This window comes from Nicotiana sylvestris, chromosome 3 (genome assembly GCF_000393655.2).
Source record: "Nicotiana sylvestris chromosome 3, ASM39365v2, whole genome shotgun sequence".
Classification (NCBI taxonomy): domain Eukaryota; kingdom Viridiplantae; phylum Streptophyta; class Magnoliopsida; order Solanales; family Solanaceae; genus Nicotiana; species Nicotiana sylvestris.
Genome location: NC_091059.1, coordinates 138,109,327 through 138,131,696, shown reverse-complemented (window position 1 = coordinate 138,131,696; position 22,370 = coordinate 138,109,327). Strand labels below are relative to the sequence as shown.

The window sequence follows — 22,370 nt, the reverse complement described above, 5'->3', positions numbered from 1 at the left end:
CCTTCTTCCTGAATCTAGATCGTGCGTAGAGTTGAGTCGTAAGTGTTCGTCTCTAATATTCACCTTGTTTTTTTCAGTGATGCCTTCGACTAGGAAGCAAACGATTAGTAGACGGCTTGATACAGCAGCGGGAGAGGGTACCAGTCAGGTGCCCCAAGTCAGAGCAGGACAAAGTGAGGCTCAAAGTGAGATGCCCTCTCATACCTCATCTACTCCATCTCCTCCAGAGGATATTAGAAGGCACCCAGCGCCTCCAGTTCCTCCGTCTGGCACTCCAGACCAGGATATGCGGAGTGCTTTGCAGTTATTGACTAGCTTGGTAGCTGCTCAGGCTCAGAGGCAGAATACAGGTGCTGCTGAGAAACCAGTTAGTACAAGAGTTCGTGATTTTATTAATTTAGACCCTCCAGTGTTTACCGGATCAGACCCCAAGGAGGACCCACAGACTTTTATTGACCAGGTTCATCGTACACTTCGGGTTATGCATGTTAGTGATACAGAGGCAGTAGAGTTGGCTTCTTATCGGCTACGGGATTTAGCGGTTCTCTGGTATGATAGTTGGGAGAGATCCAGGGGTCCGAACCCTCCTCCAGCTGTGTGGAAGGAATTTTCTGAGGCCTTTCTTCGTCACTACTTGCCAGTTGAGATACGACGAGCTAGAGCTGATAAGTTCTTGAACGTTAGACAAGGTAATATGAGTGTGCGAGAGTACAGTATGCAGTTTGATTCTTTGGCAAGGTATGCTCCCCATATGGTGGCCCAGATGAGTGATAGGGTGCATATGTTCGTGAATGGGTTAGGACCACATCTGATAAATGAGTGTACGACAGCCTCCTTGGTGGAGGGCATGGATATTTCCCGTATTCAAGCTTATGCCCAGACCCTAGAGGATCGTAAGCGCCAGCAGAAGGCAGTTAGGGAGCAGGATATAGGCCAGCGTAAGAGGGCGAGATTTGCAGGGTATTCTGATGACTTCAGAGGCCGCATCAGGCCACAATTTTCGAGGAGTTCGGCGCCACCTGTAGCTAGTGCTCCTCCACAGTTTTAGAGGCCTCGATATGATCGATCCTATTCTGGTCCAGGTCAGAGTTCGCGGGCATCTGGCTCGCAACATCACAGGGATACTAGTCAGATGAGACCCCCAATACCACATTGTGATCAGTGCGGCAAGGCCCACTTTGGACTGTGTCGTCGAGGTTCTGATGCATGCTATTCGTGCGGGCAGCCTGGCCATATGATGCGGGATTGTCCTAATAGAGGAGGTGATGGTATGGCTCAGCCGACTGGATCTGTGTCTGGTTCTTCCTCATCAGTTCGACCTCCAGCACGGGGTTTTCAGCAGTCGACAGGTCGTGGTAGGGGTAGAGGTGCAGTGCCGAGTTCGAGTGGTGCTCAAAATCGAACCTATGCTCTAGTAGGTCGACAGGATCTCGAGTCGTCTCCAGATGTTGTTACAGGTATTATATCTGTGTTTTCTTATGATGTATATGCGTTGATTGATCCGGGATCTACATTATCATATGTTACACCCTTTGTGGCTAATAAGTTTGGCATTGAACCTGAATTGATAAGTAAACCCCTCGCGGTATCTACTCCGATAGGAGATTCTGTGATTGCTAGAAGGGTATATAGAGGTTGCACTGTGATGATTTGTAGTCGTCAAACCTCGGCAAATTTATTTGAGTTAGAAATGGTTGATTTTGATGTGATAATGGGAATGGACTGGTTGGCCTCATGCTATGCAAATGTTGACTGTCGTACGAAGATGGTTAGGTTCCAATTTCCGGGTGAACCCGTCATTGAATGGAAAGGGAACATTGCTACACCGAAAGGTAGGTTTATTTCCTATCTTAAGGCAAGGAAAATGATCTCAAAAGGTTACATTTATCATCTCGTTCGCGTTAGGGATGCGGAGGCGAAACCGCCTACTTTACAATCAATCCCTGTGGTCAACGAATTCCCAGATGTTTTCCCAGATGAACTCCCAGGCCTTCCTCCTGAAAGGGAGATTGAGTTTAGCATTGATGTGTTGCCTGACACTCAACCGATCTCTATTCCTCCATACAGAATGGCCCCGGCAGAGTTGCGAGAGTTGAAGGTGCAGTTGAAGGACTTGCTGGATAAGGGCTTTATTAGGCCTAGCACTTCACCTTGGGGTGCACCAGTCCTATTCGTGCGGAAGAAAGACGGGTCGTTACGGATGTGTATCGACTATCGACAGTTGAATAAGTCTACTATAAAGAACAAGTATCCACTTCCAAGAATTGATGACCTGTTTGACCAACTCCAGGGTGCCAAGTATTTCTCTAAGATTGATTTACGTTCAGGGTATCATCAGGTGAGGGTTAGGGAGAAGGATATTCCAAAGACGGCCTTCCGGACAAGATATGGGCACTTTGAGTTCTTGGTGATGTCGTTCGGGCTAACAAATGCCCCAGCAGCTTTTATGGATCTCATGAATACTATATTCAGGCCCTATCTTGATGTGTTCGTGATTGTATTCATTGATGACATTCTAGTGTATTCTCGTTCGGAGGTGGAACATGCGGGCCACTTGCGGATAGTATTACAGACGCTTCAGGATCGTAAGTTATATGCTAAGCTCTCCAAATGTGAATTCTGGCTGAACTCAGTAGCATTCCTTGGCCATGTGATATCTGATGAGGGTATTAGTGTCGACACTCAGAAGATCGATGCAGTAAAGAATTGGCCGAGACCTACAACACCATCAGAAGTCCGCAGCTTCCTAGGGCTAGCAAGATATTATAGGCGGTTTGTAGAAGGATTTTCCTCTATATCATCACCATTGACTAAGTTAACACAAAAAGCTACCAAATTCCAGTGGTCTGACACTTGTGAACGTAGTTTTCAGGAGCTGAAGAATCGATTGACATCTGCACTAGTGCTCACTCTTCCTGAAGGAACAGAAGGTTATGTGGTATATTGTGATGCCTCAGGTATAGGTTTGGGGTGCGTATTGATGCAGCGTGGGAATGTGATTGCTTATGCATCAAGACAATTGAAGAAGCATGAAAAGAATTATCCAACCCATGATTTGGAATTGGCTGCAGTAATATATGCTTTGAAGATATGGCGGCACTACTTATACGGCGTCCATGTTGACATCTACACAGATCACAAGAGTTTACAATACATCTTCAAGCAGAAAGAGTTGAATTTGAGGCAGCGTAGGTGGCTTGAATTATTGAAAGACTACGACGTCGAGATATTGTATCATCCCGGTAAAGCCAATGTTGTGGCAGACGCTCTCAGCCGTAAATCAATGGGAAGCTTAGTACATATTGAGGCAGGTAGATGGGGGTTGATTAAAGAGCTTCATCAGCTAGCCAATATGAGAATCAGATTGTTAGACTCTGATGATGGAGGTGTTACTGTACAGAATACATCAGAATCATCTTTGGTAGCCGAGGTAAAAGCACGACAATATGAAGATCCTATCTTAGTACGATTAAGAGAAAGCATTCAACAGTGTAAAAGTATGGCTTTTGGGATCGGAAAAGACGGGGCACTGAGATACCAGAGCCGATTGTGTGTGCCTAATGTGGCAGGGTTGCGAGAGAAGATTATGAATGAGATTCATCAATCCCGATATTCCATCCATCCCGGCTCGACAAAGATGTATCATGATGTCAAGGAGCAGTATTGGTGGGATAATATGAAGAAGTCTATTGCAGAATTTGTAGCCCAGTGTCCCAATTGTCAACAAGTAAAGATAGAACATCAGAAACCCGGTGGATTGCTTCAAAATATAGAGATTCCGACCTGGAAGTGGGAGGTGATTAATATGGACTTCATTATTGGATTACCTCGCTCTTATCATAAGTTTGACTCCATCTGGGTGATAATTGATCGACTTACAAAATGTGCCCATTTTCTGCCAGTGAAGACAACTTACACGGCTGAAGATTATGCGAAGTTGTATATCAAGGAGATTGTTAGGCTTCATGGTGTGCCCATATCTATTATATCAGACCGAGGAGCTCAATTTACGGCTAACTTTTGGAGGTCTTTCCAGAAGGGTTTAGGCACACAGGTAAATCTCAGCACTGCATTTCATCCGCAGACTGACGGACAGGCTGAACGTACCATTCAGACACTGGAAGATATGCTACGAGCATGTGTTCTAGATTTTAAGGGGAATTGGGATGATCATCTTCCACTCATAGAATTCGCCTATAACAATAGCTACCATTCCAGTATTAAAATGGCCCCATACGAGGCACTATACGGGAGGAGATGTAGATCACCAGTTGGATGGTTCGAAGTCGGTGAAACAGAATTATATGGGCCAGATTTGATTCACCAAGCTATTGAGAAGGTGAAAGTGATACAGGAGCGATTGAGGACGGCACAAAGCAGGCAAAAATCTTATTCTGATGTCCGACGTCGTGATCTAGAGTTTGAGGTTGGTGATTGGGTTTTCCTGAGGATCTCACCAATGAAGGGTATTATGCATTTTGGGAAGAAAGGTAAGCTGAGTCCAAGGTATATCGGGCCGTATAAAATTCTTCGACGGATTGGACAGGTTGCTTATGAGTTAGAATTGCCATCCGAATTGGAATTTGTCCACCCGGTATTCCATGTATCTATGTTGAGAAAATGTATTGGAGACCCTTCTCGAGTCGTCCCTATCAAAGATGTACAAGTTACAGAGGACCTATCATATGAAGAAGTGCCAGTGGCGATATTAGATCGGCAAGTCCGCAAGCTGAGAACAAAAGATGTAGCTTCCGTCAAAGTATTGTGGAGGAACAAAAATATGGAAGAAATGACATGGGAAGCAGAAGAGGAGATGAAGTCTAAATACCCTTACTTATTCCAGAATGAAGATAACAAGGATGCTGGTGGAAGACAGGATACATTGGAAGGTGAAACGGCTCTATGAGGTAAGCAATAATTTGAGAATACTCCTCCTTAATACAAAATGGTGATATGTAGATAATGTAAATACGCATAATGCTTTGTGTAACCTTGTGAAGCCATATGTTGGGCTTAATTACTTGCAAGTTTTGCTAGTGACCATTTTATAGGGGAAAATTGATCGGAAATTTCCATTGGAATCCACGATGATTTAAACTCCCCATAAACCCTTACATTCGAGGACGAATGTTCCTAAGGGGGGAGGGTGTTACAACCCATATCCACATGTGTTAGTTCATGCCATATATTAGTTAACATAAATCCAAGAAGGAATTATCTTTGAGATGATAAGAAGTCAATCCTATTGGTCTTAAGTGATACAAGAGTGTATAAGGGTGATTAACCAGTATTAGAAGTTAAACGAATCAAGGATGTTGTAACTCGTATTTTCAGGTAATCTAGCGGTGCTTAATACACTCAATAGGTCATTTATTAAGGTATTTTAATCATATAATATCCGTATCATAAGTCTTGAAGTCAAACGAGTTATGAAACAAAAGTCGACAAAAGTTGTCGCAACTTAGGTTCATAATTTTACTTAAACATTAGGTCAAATGTTTCTAATCTTTTCTCATAATTTACAAGGAATTACGGGGTGATATACCAACCAAATTAAATATCTATGAGTCTAGTTTCCAACGCATTAAACCGTTCATCGATACGATCTCGGAGTAGAGAGATATTCGCATTTTCGCGAGACTGCGCCAAGCACCTCTCTATGGGGCCCACTAAGGCGGTTTAAGATATTTGGACCTATATAGGATGCCTCCAACCCGTTTTAAGTCATTTCTTCTCACTATTTTCAGACCTTAGAACCCTAGGAACATCCTCTCAAGGTTCTCTCAAGATTCAAGACCCAAAAAAGGGCAAACAACACAAATCAAGTGTCGGGAATTCCGTGGCGCTAGTAAGTCTCTTGTTCTTCTTGTTGTTGCTCATTTTTGTGTCGTTCCAGCTCGTGTGGGAGGTTGTTTTAAAGGGTTTATGTTCTGTAAATACTCCCTCATGTTCTTAATATCAATCCTAGGTGATTTCAAGCCTTCTAAAGTGATTCTAGTGCCGAAAAACACTAATTGATCGCTAGTTTCACTTTTTTGTTGTTGTGGCAGCATTGGAGGGATATTTCATGGAAATATAAGGTCAAATTAGAGTTATTCTTTCTTTATAAAGGTAAGGAACCTCTTACTCTATATGTATTTAAGATTATCCAAGTTGCGGCTAAGACATTGAAGCTAGAACTTGTGAGATATATATCGAAAGGCTTGGTAGTAATGTTATTGTTTTGTGGACTGTTTTGCGTTGTTGTTGGGCTGCGTATTTTACTACTATCTTGTGGAGTTTTGGAGGAGGAAGGGTGTGGAGAAACACCATATATATGTAGGGTTATGGGCTGATAGTTATTCGTAACATTTCCAGGTTGTTTGACACGACTACGGTGGTCGTCGTATGTATGGAGTGATTAGGCTGTGTGTGGACTATTTTGGGAGGCTCAATATGTTTATTATTGATGTTGTTTGGGCTGTTTGGTGACTGTTTTGAATGGTGTGAGGTCATATATATAGGGGAGGTGCTGTCCGTTTCATCGTAAAATAGGTTGTGGTCGATACATAATAGTTATGACGCTTAAATGATAACGATAGTATCGTTTCTCTTATTGTAGACTAAGGAGTTTTGACAATTGCATAGCTTGAGATTGGGGCAGTATATACAAGGTATGTGAGGCTATCCCTTTCCTTCTTTTGCACGACTCCGATTGTACATAATGTAATGAACGAGCTTCCAAGATACTCTACTCTTAGAAGCTAGCAGTACTTACATTGTTTTCCCTCTTATGGAACGATTGATGTTAATGTTGCTTCTCTTATTCTTATGTTATCAATGTTGTTGGTACTTCCTGATTCTTATAAGGTTCATAGTGAAGAGTTAGTCCTAATAACGTGTACAGAGGATACCGACCTTACGTCACTCCGAAAGGTTTAGAATGTGATTCCATGAGTCGAGCATGCATTATATATATGTATCTATTTTACTCTACCGAGCCACGCTATAGTTGGCCGGGTACGGCACCTATTGTGCAACCACTGATCAGTTGGGTTTTACCGAGCTCCACGTGGCCGGGTACGATTCTACCGAGCCTTATGATGGCCGGGTACGTTTTTTTATCGAGCCTATTATGGCCGGGTAAGATATGATGATGATGATGCCCATAGAGGCGAATGTTTTAAGGGTTTATGTATTTATACATATGTATCATGCATTTCATGTAAGTAGCCCTCAGAGGTACTAAGATGTTACAGGTTGTATATTCTCTATCCTTGCTTACATTACTGATCGTATTTATGGTTCCCTGCCTTACATACTCAGTACTTTATTCGTACTGACGTCCTTTTATTTGTGGACGCTGCATGTCGTGCTGCAGGTCCTGATAGACAGGCAGGTGCAGCTCCCCCACCACAGTAGGCTGTCCAGTTCAGCGGTGATTGGCGAGATCCCTTCTCCGGACTTGCCTTGGTCTTGGTATGCATTTTTGTTATAGACATTATGGGTATGTCGGGGCCCTGTTCCGGCTATGTTGCAGCACTTATGTTCCTTTAGAGGCTCATAGACAGGTGTCGACTCATGTATAGTTTGGTATGCCTTGTCGGCTAGTTTTTGTTGTATAGTCTTTCATAGTAGCGTGGTAGCTCATACCTTATATGCAGTTTCTTGATTGTCTGGTCATCCCCTGCTATGTATGTTCATGCCGTCATATTTTATTGTTGGTTGTCCATGATCCAGGTCTACCATTTATATTGATCTCGTCAGTCCTAAAAGATAATAATGAAGGTTAGATGAAATGTACGTTGGTGCTCGGCAAGTGTGGTCGGGTGCTAGTCATGGCCCTCCAGTTTGGGTCGTGACAGTCAGGGCCCTACTGAGGTTAAATAAAATACAAAGTATAACCGTGTAGAACAAGACAATATAATTAGGTGCAACTATGAAATAACAGCGAATAGAAAGAGCAACAACAACTAGAACAGAGGCAAAATAATTACGGAAGGTAATACAACTCAACACAGAGATAACAATCGGGGTACCTTCCAGGATACCGTCCTGTAGTCCCAATTACATCTATCCAGTGGATCTCCCGTGATCCCGTCCCGTAGTCCAACTATCAGTGCGCGGGGATCTACCGAAATCCTGATCCGTAGTCCCAAATATAAATACCCAGTACTGGGGAAATCTACCGGGTGCAGTCCCGTAGTTTCATATAACTGTGCAGCGGGATCTACCGGAATCCCACATCCGTAGTCCCAAATAAATAGACAAGGGGGGGTCTACCGGAATCCCACATCCGTAGTCCCAAATAAACAGACAAGGGGGGTCTACCGAAATCTCACATCCGTAGTCCCAATGTAAATACACAGCAGCAACAGGAAAATATTCAGAAATGGCAAATTTCATATTAAGGCAACAACTAATTCTAGCCTAGCATGCTGCACAAAATTCAAGTAAGGCAGTTTGAGCAAATAAAACAATTAAATCACTTAGACATGTTTTCCTAAGCTACAACAGGCTTAATAGTGCGAGTAATAAAAACAGGAAAGGAAACATACTAGTAATTACTTAATGAAAACCGGATTTCCAACAATTAGCACAAGTACGCACTCGTCACTTCACGTACAAGGCATTTCAATTACCAAATATACCAAATCCTAAGGGGAAAGGTCCCCCACACAAGATTAGGCAAGCCACTTACCTCGAACCGGCTCAAAATCAACTCGAAACCATGTTCTTGCCACGAGTACTCGACTCCAAATGGCCCAAATCTATTCAATTCAATTTCATAATGTAAATAACACTTTAAGTAACTGATTCTACAAAGAAATTCTAAGCTAATACGCGAAATTAGGTAAAATGACCAAAATTCCCCTCGGGCCCACGTCTGAGAATCGGGTAAAATTTATATTTTCAGAATTCTCATACCCTCACGAGTTCATGCATACCAAAATTATCCAAATCTAAGGTCAAATTTCCGATCAAAAGTCGAATTTTAGGTCTAAGAACTTTCTTCCAATTTTTCCCCAATTTTCATCTCAAATACGAAATTAAATGATGAAACTAACTATAGATTGATGGAATATAACTAGAAAGAGTTAAAGAATTGTTACCCACTGATCTCCTCTTCAATCTCCTCTCAAAATCGCCCTCTCCCGAGCTTCAAATTGAATTTCCAACTTTTAAAACTAAACCCTCGAAATTTCATATTTCTGCCCAGCTATTACCGCATCTGCGATAAAGGGACCACATCTACGGTCCCGCTTTTGCAAAACACTTGTCGCATCTGCGACTTCTCACTTAAACCCATCTTCTGCATCTACGACTCCTCTTCCGTAGATGTGGTACCGCTCCTGCGGAAACTCTACCACTTCTGTGGTCTCTGCTGAACTCCCCCAATTCCACTTCTGCGGCTCCTCACCTGCGGTCTCACACTTGCAGGTGTGGTTATGACAGAAGAACAGCTGAAGCTGCAACTCCAACTCCAAAAATCTTTCCGTCAAACATCCGAAATTATCCCGAGGCCCCCGGGACTCAACCAAACCTACCAACATATCCCATAACTTCATTCAAACTTGTTCCAACCTTCGGAACGCCCAAAACAACATCAAAACACCTATTTTTCATCGGATTCAAGCCTAAGAGTTCCAAAAACTCTAAAAAATACGCTTCCGATCAAAAAGTCTATCAAACCTCGTCCGAATGACCCAAAATTTTGCACACACGTCACATTAAACACTACGGAGCTACTTCAACTTCCGTAATTCCATTCCGATCCTCGGATCAAAATCTCACTATCGAACGGGAAACTTCAAAAATTCAACTTTCGGCATTTCAAGCCTAAATTAGCTACGGACCTCCAAGACACAATCCGAACACGCACTAAGCCCAAAATCACCCAATGGAGCTAATGGAACTATCGGATTTTCATTCCGAGGCCGTCTTCACATTGTTCCGACTACAGTCAATTTTCCAACACTTAAGCTCTCATTTAGGGACTAAGTGTCCCAAAACTCTCCGAAACTCAAAATCGAACATCCCGGCAAATCAAAATAGCAGAAATAATCTCGGGGAAAGCAGTTAATGGAGGATCGGGGCCTAAATTCTTAAAACGACCAGCCGGGTCATCATAATGAACATCTTTGTTGTATAATAAATATAATTAGACTTCTAGTGACAATTTTAAAATTGTGTGGTCCTATGCCTAAAGCAAACACATTACAGGCAGATTGGGTTATCACAATATAGGTTATCATATATGTTGTCATTGTTATTACTATTATTATTGAGGGAAAATTATAAAAGAAGGACCAAAAGATTAAAATAAGATTGTGGGCTCAACTCTCCCAAATCGCCTCTACGATGTTCTTCTATTGTTCAAGAAGCAACAACAATGTTATTGTGTAGAGGGATATTATTGACCAAAAATTATTTACTACTAATTAAGTAAATAATTCTGTTTTAAATAGTTATATCATATAGCCTATAACTATACAATATGTTTAATTGGTCAATTATTTCATATGACCCCATAGATGGCAGATCTTAATTTTTGCATTTTGGCCTCAAAGAAAATATAATATAAAGTATTTAAAAAGCAAAAATAAAAAGAGAACATATAAAACTAAAAAAAAATGAAGAAAAAAATAGCTACGCAGGGCGGGGGGAGGGGGTAGGCGCTGGTGTGAATGCAGGGCAGGTGAACGCGGGTGCAACTCTTATGCGGGGCGGGACGGGGCGGGACGGGTTGGAATTTGTTAAGAGAAAACCCGCCTCGCACCCCCACCGCCCCGCACCGCTTACCATCCCTAATTTTTCTTGACCGGATTTGACCGGTCCGGTTAACCGGTAAGAAAAATGTAAACATCCCAACCCCTTACCCTCGCCCCCCCCCCCAAAACCAAGCCTTACCCGACCCCTACCACCGATTCGGGCCAGTCTGGTTTAATATTGGTCTGGGCCAGTCCGGAGCCGGGTTAACCCGGCCCGCTAAACATGTATAGTTTTAATTGTAGTAGAGTAAGACTGGGTGCTACTTGTAGCTATTCCAAGGCCCAATCTTAAAATTTTTAATGTTCATTATTGTTAAACTTAAAATATAAATATATTTTATATCTATAAATTTATTCATTTTCGTTGGATGCCTGATTTCTTGTATAAAATTTAAAACTTACAATTATAATTTTTTATTGAAAACTTAAGATTTTATTTAAAAAATCTACTCCTAATAATTGATACGGTAAAGATCGATGGAACCCCCCCCCCCCCCCAAACTCAATCACAGCCCGTAGGAGTTTACTATTTTGGACTTGATGACAAAGGAGTAATGAGCCCGGCCCACAGGCTGTCTTGGGAGTTCAAAATTTGAATTACTAAACATGGGGTGACGACTTTGCTTTGAGCCGCGAAGTATCGCCACGTCTCCTAAACCATGAAAAAATGGAACCGCCGGCGGTAAAATCACCGTTGAATTACCCGGCAAAATGTTTCAGTTATTCTCCAGCTATTATGCTCACAAATCGCGGCCAAATGCTTCTTCGGCGTCGCAAATTAAATTATGTTCGAACAGCTTCCCTTGCTTTGAAATTCCCTGCAGTGATCAAGGAATGCGAAAATTGTGAAGCGATTGATGCAAGCGAGCGGAAAAAGAAGGAGTGGATACACTTTGTCGGAGTCGGAGGTTGTGGTTTGTCCGCTCTCGCCATGCTTGCTCTAAAACAAGTACTCTCTCTCTCTCTCTCTCTCTCACTATTTATATATTTGGTGACAAGCTGCTTTTACGAAAATTTTATAGAGCACTTTTTAAATGTTTGTAAGTAGAAAAAAGTTGAAATGTTACCTGCTATGGAGTTTCGGAAGTGTTAATTGTGAAATCATGTTTGAATTGGATAATTTAACTATGGTACTACAAAACCCTGTCTTATTTTTGGTCGGATGAAGTAACATTTTCATTTGCACAAATAGCTGGTCACACCTCCCTAAATTCTTAGGGATCACTTCGTTGGCTGCAGGAATAGAAATAATCTCGGCGTAAAATTGCTCATGATTCATAACTAATAGTCTAATACAACATTTGATTTACGACATACATTATTCTTCAACAAATAACAATCCTTACATTACTATTCACCGCATGACAATATATGTACTAGTAGAGTTCCAGCGTAGCTACTATGTGAATCAAACTATCCTTTGTTATTTAGACGGCTGAATTAGTGAGCTGGGTGTTAGTATAATACAATTACTTTTCTTTGTTTCTTCCATTTTCACCTAATGTTCTGGTAGGTATAATAAAACTAAGCTAAATTTGAAATGCATTAGGGTTACGAGGTCAGCGGTTCTGATATAATGTGGAATAAAGCCATGGACGCATTGCGAGAAGCCGGTGCCCGAGTGTATACAGGCCATTCTGAGCTTAGTTTGAGAAAGCATAACGGTTCGATGCCTGATGCCCTTGTTGTGTCGAGCGCGATTTGTGAAGACAATGTCGAGATTTTATATGCCGAGTCTGTTGGAGTACCTGTGTGAGTACAGTGATCTTAATTATTTGATTGTACTTCCATTATCCAAGTTACACATAAATTCAGATAGTAGACATGGTGCTCTGTTCTTGTAGGTACGAGCGAGGAGCTTGGTTGGGCAGGATCACTGAAAGCTACAACCTCATTGCTGTCAGTGGGAGCCATGGTAATCGTATTTCTTTGGTGTTTGCTGAGATATTAATACGTGACAAAGTCTTTTCTATGTCTGAGCTTTGTTAAACGTGGCCAAGTTCTGAGATCGTGAAAATATTCTCAATATTTGCTTGCATTACACGGAAGCCTAAAAAAATGTGGAAAGTTTGCTGAGGTTTGATATACACTGTACTAGCCATTTCTCTTGGGTGAATCAGTTGCTCTAAAAGCATGAGGATTTTGTAATTATGTACAATGTGAACGTCCTTATTTACCAAACTGATCCTTTTATGAGATGTTGACTATAATCGCGATGTAATCTTGTATTTCTGAAGAAGCCTGAAATATGACGAACTTCACTAGTTCGCTTGTAGCACAAACCATTTTGCTTGTGTTAATCAGCTCTGCCAAACCTTGAAACTTTTCTGCTTTATTGGCTTAGCGATATGATCTGTGGAAACTGCATACACAAGTGTCTTGCACAAGCATTAGGTGTGAAGAAGGATTCAAGGCAGAGAGTATCCGGAAGGGGGGAACAGCAACACCACCGATTGGGGGTTTTTCTGAGAAAGAAAGGAGAAGACGACAAGGATTAGGCAACATTTGGAAGAGGAGAGTTCTAGGCACCTATACTGTAGGTTGCTAATATCTGGAGGTCATGCCTGCTCTCTATATTATGTAATTAGCAAAAACATTTGTTACTAACGAAAAATATGTTATTAGCAAAAACATATTCAAATAATAGGTAAACATTCATGTTGTGAGTGCATGGATAGGACTTGTAATGCCAGATCAATGTTTGGCTCTGAATATATGATATTTATCAGCTGAGACCGATTGTTCAAGGCCTTTGGACCATTAATATTTTCTGTTATTTAGTCTGGTCAGAATGACTTTGACCTACTCTGATCATGTGATATTTACCACCAATATTTACTTCTCCTGCTTTCTGCTAATATGTTGACCAATGCAGGGAAGAGTACCACAGCTAGTATGCTTGCTTATGTCTTAAATGCAATGGGCAATGATCTTACAGCTGTAATTGGGGCTTGGGTGCCACAGGTAGGTTTACTCTGTCTCTTCCTCTTAGAAGTGAATTTGTACTACTATGCTTTCTGTGCAAAGTTTCTCCAGATATGCCCATTAGAAGCAACAATAAAGTTGTCTCCGTGTGACCGATAGAGTCACGGGTTCGAGCTGTGGAAGCAGCCACTAATGTTTGCTTTAGGATAAGCTGTCTACATCACACCCCTTTTGGTGCGGCCCTACCCCGCATATGAACGCGGGAAGCTTTGTGCAGCGGGCTGCCTTTTTTTTTTTTATGCTCGTTGGGAGTTTGTCAATGGTGTTTGCAAAACTGTTTTTTGTTCACATTAGAGCATATGTATCCCACTCTGATATTTTTCATTTACATGCAAAACTTACTTTTGACATAACTGTCTTCTGCAGCTTGCTGAAAGAAACATCATCTGTGGAACTGGTGGCAACTTTGTATTGGAGGTATCCAATACTGTTACTCCTCTATTCTTGTGTCTTTTAATCTGCATGAGTTGGTTTTAGTTTGTAAAATTATAGGAGTCACTCAAGATTATCATAGTTTGTTATTCCTGTAAGTCGGATCTTTGGGCTTTTCAATGTAGGCTGATGAGTATGACTGTTGCTTCCTTGGAGTAACACCTCGGATAGCTGTGGTAACAAATATAGATTGGGAGCATGTAGACATTTTCCAAGATGAGGTCGGTGATTCACTTGTTATAGTATTAACCAAGTATTTTAAATTTAAATTATTGTCTCCGGAAAATCACCTGATTTTTTCTATATCAGGAAGCAGTTAAAACTATTTTCCGGAAGTTCATAGGGCAGATAAAGGTCGGAGGACATTTAATTTTATGCGGTGATAGGTATGTAGTGCTAACTTTGTCCCACAGTTGATATATTTCATGGATTGAATGGATTTAGCAACAAAGTTTTCTTGCTTAAACAGAAATTTGTTGAAGATTTTTCCACAAATGTTTTACTCACTCTTCATAGGAAACATATCCTGAAGGAGGACAATCACTATGCCATATTTCTTTTTAAGCACCTGCTACTACTTCGTTGGTCATTGGCCTGTAAAATCACTATTATGAAGATATTAAGGGTCCTCATGTTCTAAGCAGTGTTCGCTGACTATGGTTCTTATAGAATCATATGTCCCAACCAACTTGTGGTTGCTGCATCATGAGGATATGGAACATTAACCCACGACCAGAAAAGTGAACTCATTATGTTTTTCCTCTGATACATTGATCGTTCTATTACTGATATATGGTTGTGGAACATTAACCCACGACCATATATTTTTTATGAACTATTATTTGGTGGCTTCTATTATCTTTAGTTATAGAATGTGCAAATAGATCTAATTCTGAGGCTAAAGAAGGAAATATTGAATTTCCCTGTCCAATGTAGTTGCCAATAATACTTTTCTGATTGAGTGATTACAGTCTAGGTGCATGCTCTTTGGTCAACAAAATGGACTCAGACTCTGATCCTAGTTCAATTCTTCGGAATGATGCATTCCAGATTTCAACTTATGGAATTTCTAGTTGTAACGATTGGCATCCCTTATCAATATCCCCAAACTGTTGTGGAGGTAGTGACTATAAGCTGGTGAGTACATTTGTTCTTAGCTCTGCCCTTCCAGAAGCACTCGTTTTAGGCCATTTTCGCTCTATCTCTAATTTTGTTGTCAGATTCTAGAGTTGATTCCTTTATCACGTCCAGAGATGAAACATACTAGTTTCATGTAAAACTGAAATACATTCATAAGTTTTCGATGTATCATTTGACAATAACATACAGGGAACTTGTGGATAGCTTATGACTAAGGAGGTGAAAATGCTTCACATATTCTACTCCTGCTTTGTACTTGAGTTGGCAACTCTTGCTGCATGATCCATAAATTCACTTTTCAAGAAAGTGAAAGAACAATTTACAGAAGCTTAACATAAAGTGCATATCATAACTTCTGTCTTCCTCTCTGAAACTAACTGGAGAGTCCAATTCAAAACAATTCCTGATTTCTGTTTCTGTTTCTGTTTCTTCAAAAGATTATGAGAGAATGCATCACCTCACAAAATAAAGTGAACATTTGGGAAATAAGCTCCTTTCTTGCTCCTTCCATACCGAAAAACCTATGCAATTTGGAATACAGTAAAGTAGGATTGAAGAGTTAAATTTTCTACTGTCCGACCAAACACCGAACACCAGAAAACATTTTCCAGAAAAAACAGAAAATAAGTCATTTCCTGGAAGGGGAAAGAAATGTTTTCTGTCATACCAAATGCTCCCTTAAATTTTGAAAAGATATTGTATATTTAGAAACTATATGGGAAATATTGTCAGTTGTGAACTGGAACTTTTTAGATCAAATATATTAAAGAATCTCAGTCATAGAAAATTAGACTGTGTCCTGAATTTTGCAGCACTGTCACATCAACTGAAAGAGCAATTATACTTTCTCGATTTGATTTTGGGCAATTCAGATTTGCATGTAGGTTAATTTAAAAGTCTATATATTAACATGAATATTACCAAACAAATAGATTCTTGGTCTTGTGCATAAATTTTGTTTTATGGGGTAATTTTCAATTTAACTTTATTTCTGTTGACGAAGTTGAAGTCTTGCAACTTCTGTATGTTGCACAATATTATTGCAGATAAATACCAAAATATAACGGTATGGAGAATAAAGTTTTTGCTGTCTTCTATTTATACCTACCCCCTGTAGTTATTTGAAGTTACTGGCATATGGAATACCTCTTATATTTGTGCATGGATGGTTGCTTAAAGATCTTATTTCATTATTCAGTTTCACAAGCGACATCATATTGCGGACATCAGCCTACAGATTCCTGGAGTCCACAATGTTCTTAATTCATTAGCAGTAAGCAAACATTTTTATCTTTTTATTTTTTTAGTGTAAGTCGACATTTAAAAGTTGCAGAACTCTTTTCCTTCTTTTCTTTTTATTTTACTTTATGACCTTTACTCAAATATTTTTGGCTATAAACAATGCCAGTACAGCTAATCAATTTTGATTTAATTCGAACTTAGATGGTCCCCAAAATGGAGAATAATTTGTTGGCTGCTCAAGATTATCTTATAGTTTAGGCATCTGTATTAGAAGAAAACATGTTGTAGCATGCAAATTCATTCGTTCGTCCACTCCAAGTGAAGTTAATGTTTGATTTGTTCTGTTGCTGCTGTGGACATTCCAACCTGCAGGTCATTGCAACTATCCATGCTCTTTTTGCGGATCAGAAAAAATTTCTTAGTTCCATGGCTTATTTGAAGCTTCACATGCAAATATTTAGAGGTGTTTCCAGACGTTTTGAGAAGATAGGTACTGTACGCGGGTGCCATATTTATGATGACTACGCTCACCATCCCACCGAGATTCAAGCTGTTCTTCAGGCAGCACGCCAGATATTTCCATTTCAAGAACTTATAGTAATATTTCAGCCTCATACTTACAGGTATGTACCTGAAAGTATTCTCCTTCCAAATTACAATTACATTGATTGCACAATGCTTGAAATTTTCATAATTTGCAGTCGCCTAGCAGCATTGAAAGATGACTTTGCTACTGCATTCACTAATGCGAATAGGGTTGTGATTACAGAGGTATAATCCCACTTTGAGTTGTAAAGCTACTTAAGTGATAATGTTTCTATATTCCCCTTTCCTTTTCTCTTGGCAAAGGAGATATAATTTTTGTTTCTGCTGCTAGATTTATGCAGCTAGAGAAAGAAATCTTTGGAAGATCAGTGGAAGGGATCTTGCAATGTCTATAGTTGGCCCACCATCTGAGTTTATCCCTACCCTGGTACGGAACTCTCTGCAACTAAGAAAACTTCCTCACGGTTGTAAATGTTGTAGTTACCTCAAAAAATTTGTTGTCCTCTCCTTGTAGTCACTAATTATTTGGATATGAGAACAAGTCAGTCTTCCAGTAAGTACTTGAGTTCCTACTTTAAAAAAGGACAGCCTGATGAACAAAATATCCCGCATTCACGCGGGGTCTGGGAAGGGCCACACCCAAGGGGTGTGATGTAGACTGCCTACTCTAATGCATGCATTACTGGCTGCTTCTACAGCTCGAACCCGTGACCGACAATTTTACCATTGCTCCAAGGCTCCCCTTCAAAATTCTCTTTGGTCTAATTAATAAATGGAAAATTCTTTTCATGATAACCAATATTTACAATGTTTTCTGGACTAGTCAGCTTGAATTGTCAGTGGCAGCTTATGGTTCATCTTGGTTAAGTTAACCTTTCTTCTAATTTCCCCTTTTTTATGCTGTGAACATACCAGATACAAGTGCTGGAAAAGCTGGTTGATCAGATATCCAAGGATCCCGATCATGAAACTGTTATCTTGACTTTAGGAGCAGGTGAACATTCTGTTTTATACGACTCTGAAAGCCCTTGTATAACAGTAGTCCGTTGTCTAGGGAGGCCATTCTTAGCCGAGATGGAAAAGGAAAAGAAAAGAAATAAGCAATAGAAAAAGGCACAAGAATCTTTGGCTTCTTATTATGAGACTGATTTTGATATCTTCTTTCAGGAGACATAACTTCGGTGGGTCATAAACTACTACCTGAATTGCAGCAGAGATTGCTATAATATGCTGCTTTGCAAGACGACAGCAAATATTTCCGTTTTTGGGACATGACAACGCTTTTCACAGCCTCAAATTAAAACAGCTAAAGAAGCAGAGTGTCCTAGCACCGTGCACATTCATCTGCACTAAATAGATGGTGCCAAGCGTGACCTCGGTGATGGAAGATGTCGTCATGCAGATATGACGATAATGTTTAACTGCTTGAGATCATATGCATCCAATGATTGCTTTCTCTGCTGCAGCAAACACACCAATCAAAAGGAAAAGACCTAGGCAATGGTATAGAAGGGATGGAGTAAGAAAGTACCGCACTGCACCCCCAGTAGCAATGAATCTTCTCGGCTGTTACGTCCCGGTAATTGATTGTTGAGTATGTATGTCGGCAACAATGTGGTTTCTCACTCTGTGACTGTAGACATGTGATTTTTTGACCCTCCCAAGATTTTTTATATTTTAGCGTAAAATATTTAATTTAGGCATAATACAACTATTTTGATTAATTTTACTCTTTTACTTTATTTTATTACAAGAAAAATGAAAATTACAAAAATTATTCCATTAATGTTTTGTAGTCATTTTTAATATTGAAAAATACCAAAAAAAATAATAATTTATTTTAAAGGCCAGTCTTATTTTAACAGCTATTTTACTTAAGTAGGACTAATTAATAATTGAGATCGTATTTTTAGTCTTGTTCGCGGGGAAAGGATAGAACTTGGGTTCGAGCAATCCATTTTTAGGCCTAATTTTGAACTTAGCCCATAATTCCTAGACTCATACCCCTTAACCTAAAAACCCTACCAAAACCTAGACTCTATATAAAGAAGATACCTCAAAAAAAATCTAATAAGGAGGGCGCCTAAGAATCAACTGATAGCCGCAGAGACTAAGGAGACTCCCCCCTCGATCTGGTTCTTGATCTCACCATCAACCCCAGATAACAGAACCCCCATTTTGCCCAACCTAGAGCACCTTAATTCTTTCCTTTTCCAGGAGCGAACAAATGGCGAAAGAGAGTCCCTCCAAAAATTAATCAGCGCCGTTACTCCTCTCCCTCACCTTCATCATCTTCTTTCCATCAAATTAAAAAAAAACACATACAAGAGAAATGGACAGATTCAAAAGAAAAATGAATGAAAAAGCAGAAAATAAAGGGTTTGAAGGCTATTCGAATTTCTGCTCTTTTGCTTCAGTTTTTTTTTTTTTTTTTTGGAATTTCGAGTGACATTTGGGTTGAAGAAGTTTTGTTTGGTCGCTGGAACTGTCGTTGATGTTCTGCTGAGTCCGCGTAGCTGAACTTTCTAGTTTCTTCTTCACCTTTGTTTGATTCTATTTTGCCTGTTTCGCTACTGTCCAGGTATTGTTACTTTCGAACCTGTATTTTAGCCTAATAGGCGAATTTTTGGAATTATTGGGATTGACTACTAGATCTTCTTCATTTAATTGCTTTGCTAAGTGTTTAAATCTGAATATTTGAGTTTGAATTCTAGCTTGGATCTGTCTGGTTTTATGGTTAATGATTGGAGTTGTATTGACTTTATGTTTGATGTTTGAGTTTAATGAGGCCGGCGCTACTCGTCGCATTGACACTGTGGGTTGGAGCATGAAAGAAAATGGAGTCATGGTCAATTTCAAAAGAACCACAGGACTAAATAATGATAGTGTAAAGAGATTGAGTGTTATTTAATTAACTATAAAAAGTTATTAAAGGTATCAGTAGAGTGGAAGGTAATTTCTCGTGCATTATTCTGAAGGATTTGAGTTTACGACATTTTTCTCTTTCCAATGACACATAAATTATGTTATATACAAAAGTGCACAGACATTTCTATTACTTGTTTAGAAATTGGTTCTACTTATATACCCATGATCACCTCATGTATGCATCTAAAATTTAAGTTTGGAATTACTAATAGCCAAGTCCCTTGTTGCTTTTGGGCTCTTGCTGGAGCTTTCCTTGAAATCTAGATAACTTCACAAAGAAGAGGGACAAGGTATTAATTATGTTAAAGTAATTGGTTTAGAGTGAATAAGTTTGTTAAATGCAATATGAGCTCTATTTGATACATGATGCTTCCTGCTTTGTTTTGGGATATATTTGAAGAAATTGATTCTTTGCTTCTGATTCTTGATTGATTTGATTACTTTATTATCTTTAGAATATTACTTAGATTTCTTATGAACTGTTGTTCGTAAATAGGTCATGGGTTACGATCTCAAGAGGAGAATTGTATTTGACATTAAACTAAGAGTTCCATTTGCGAAGCTCCATAACTTTAGTATATACTTCAATAAGCTATACCACCTTTCCACAATTAATTTACTTTATTTCTTCCATACTTTCCATAGCTCAAGGCCTTACAATAATCTTAAACTTAGGAAAAATAATTGTTGAACTTTTGTAGCTTTGTTTTAGGCGCGATTAATGAACCATCGTGATTATGGGTACGATTCCCGTAACATAGTTACGATGCCTAATTTCCAAAATTCGGGTGTGCATTTCGTGTGATCCAATTTTAATTCTTAACAGCGTTAAATAAAATGTGTCTCGGACTGCGGGTGCATTTCATTTGGCGTGGTCCAAGGACGTGTTTTAGATGACGTTGAAATCTTCCTTAAAACAATTAAAAGCGGTTTAAAGCTAAAATGCATATAGGTCTAAAAGTGTTTTTAAAATCAAATAATTGAGCCAAAAATAACATTTGAGCGACCGTTCTAGAACAACGGAATTCGGGAATGCCTAACACCTTCTCCCGGGTTAACATAATTCCTTACCCGAATTTTTGTGTACGCGGACTGTAATACAGAGTCAAGCTTTTTCTCGATTCGGGATTCTAAACTGGTGACTTGGGACACCATAAATTATCCCAAGTGACGACTCTGAATTTTTAATAAATAAATCTCATTTCGATTGTCCTTTAATTGGAAAAACTCCCTATATATACATCCCTTTACGGGGGTTTAGGTAAAAAGGAAGGTGTGACAGCTCTGGCGACTCTGCTGGGGATAAAACCTAGAATCTCTAGTTCAGGGTTCAAGAATTCGAGCTTAGAATAATTGTTATAGTTGGCTTTATCCATTATCTGATTTTGTTACATGATTTGGGCCTAATGTGCTAATTGATTGTTTTTAGCGCTTTGATATTCCGTGAACCGTATATAAATTTTTGCGAAATCCCTCTTCTCTCTGAGTCTTCTAAATCGTTAAGAAGTGTGCACTTCGTGTGACTTCTTTTTTGTTAGACTCATATTCTAAATTTAGATCGAGGTTCGGACAAGGTGCAAAGCCGGTGAAGCTTCTGTATTCCCGGTACGCTGCCCCCCTCAGCTCGAGCTGTCTGCTCGGGTAAGCCAAGTCCAGAACAATAAACCCAGGTTTTGAACCTAGAATAACTCAGCTTCATGACGGATCCCTAGTAGGAACGCTTGTTTGCGTCATGTGCACTTGACTTAGGGGACTCAACACAGGGGTTGGGTCCGTCTAGGACAGGTATACCTCAAAAAATAAAAGACCATCCTGATGCATCTTATGTGCTGCATGTTGCATTTATTCAAGGGTAAAAGGGTCATTTGGCGGACCAATGATAGCTGAGGGTAAATGAAAAAATGAAAAAAAAAATAATGAAAAAAGAAAGAAAAAAAAAGAGAGGGTGAAGTGTGAAGATAAAACGAGTGGTACCTAATTATGTTTTCTGTTACATTTTGTTAAGAAAAAAAAAAGCTTGAAAAATTCAAATATTTTTGTACTTTTTCATCATTTTTCAAAAATCAAAAATCAAAAAAAAAAGGGGGGGGGAATAAAAAAAAGAGTTTACATGTTTCATCATTTTTCAAAAAAAAAAAAGAAACGAAAGAAAAGACAAAAAAAAATATTTTCTCTAAATTAGTTGTTATTTTTATTTCTTGCCCGTATCCGATCTGCCCGAACTACGCGAATCTGATTCTCGTCTCTCGGGGCGGGATACGTAGGCAACCCACATAGGGTCCGATCTTCCTAGTAAATCTTAAGTTCTTGGCTTTGCGGGGTCTTAGCCAAATTTTGCACTTCTAG

At 39.7% G+C, this 22,370-nt stretch overlaps 1 protein-coding gene across 1 annotated transcript; it reads left to right on the top strand.

Annotated features, from left to right (window-relative positions):
• The first annotated feature begins 11,335 nt into the window (after positions 1 to 11,335).
• Positions 11,336 to 18,904, top strand: LOC104210141 (uncharacterized). Its single transcript, XM_009758956.2, has 14 exons — positions 11,336 to 11,700; positions 12,301 to 12,503; positions 12,596 to 12,666; positions 13,627 to 13,715; positions 14,103 to 14,153; positions 14,294 to 14,389; positions 14,478 to 14,554; positions 15,140 to 15,305; positions 16,507 to 16,581; positions 16,923 to 17,173; positions 17,252 to 17,321; positions 17,428 to 17,523; positions 18,012 to 18,090; positions 18,264 to 18,904. The coding sequence occupies exons 1-14, from the start codon at positions 11,419 to 11,421 to the stop codon at positions 18,320 to 18,322; spliced, it is 1,665 nt and encodes a 554-aa protein (XP_009757258.1). The 5' UTR covers positions 11,336 to 11,418; the 3' UTR covers positions 18,323 to 18,904.
• Positions 18,905 to 22,370: the final 3,466 nt, after the last annotated feature.

What these genes read in the sequence shown, in the direction of transcription:
- LOC104210141 (XM_009758956.2), top strand. Translation starts at nt 11,419, where the DNA reads ATGGAACCGCCGGCGGTAAAATCACCGTTGAATTACCCGGCAAAATGT. An exon ending in TTGGGGCTTGGGTGCCACAG is followed by an intron (nt 13,716 to 14,102) that starts GTAGGTTTACTC and finishes TGTCTTCTGCAG; the next exon opens with CTTGCTGAAAGAAACATCAT. An exon ending in ATGTTCTTAATTCATTAGCA is followed by an intron (nt 16,582 to 16,922) that starts GTAAGCAAACAT and finishes TCCAACCTGCAG; the next exon opens with GTCATTGCAACTATCCATGC.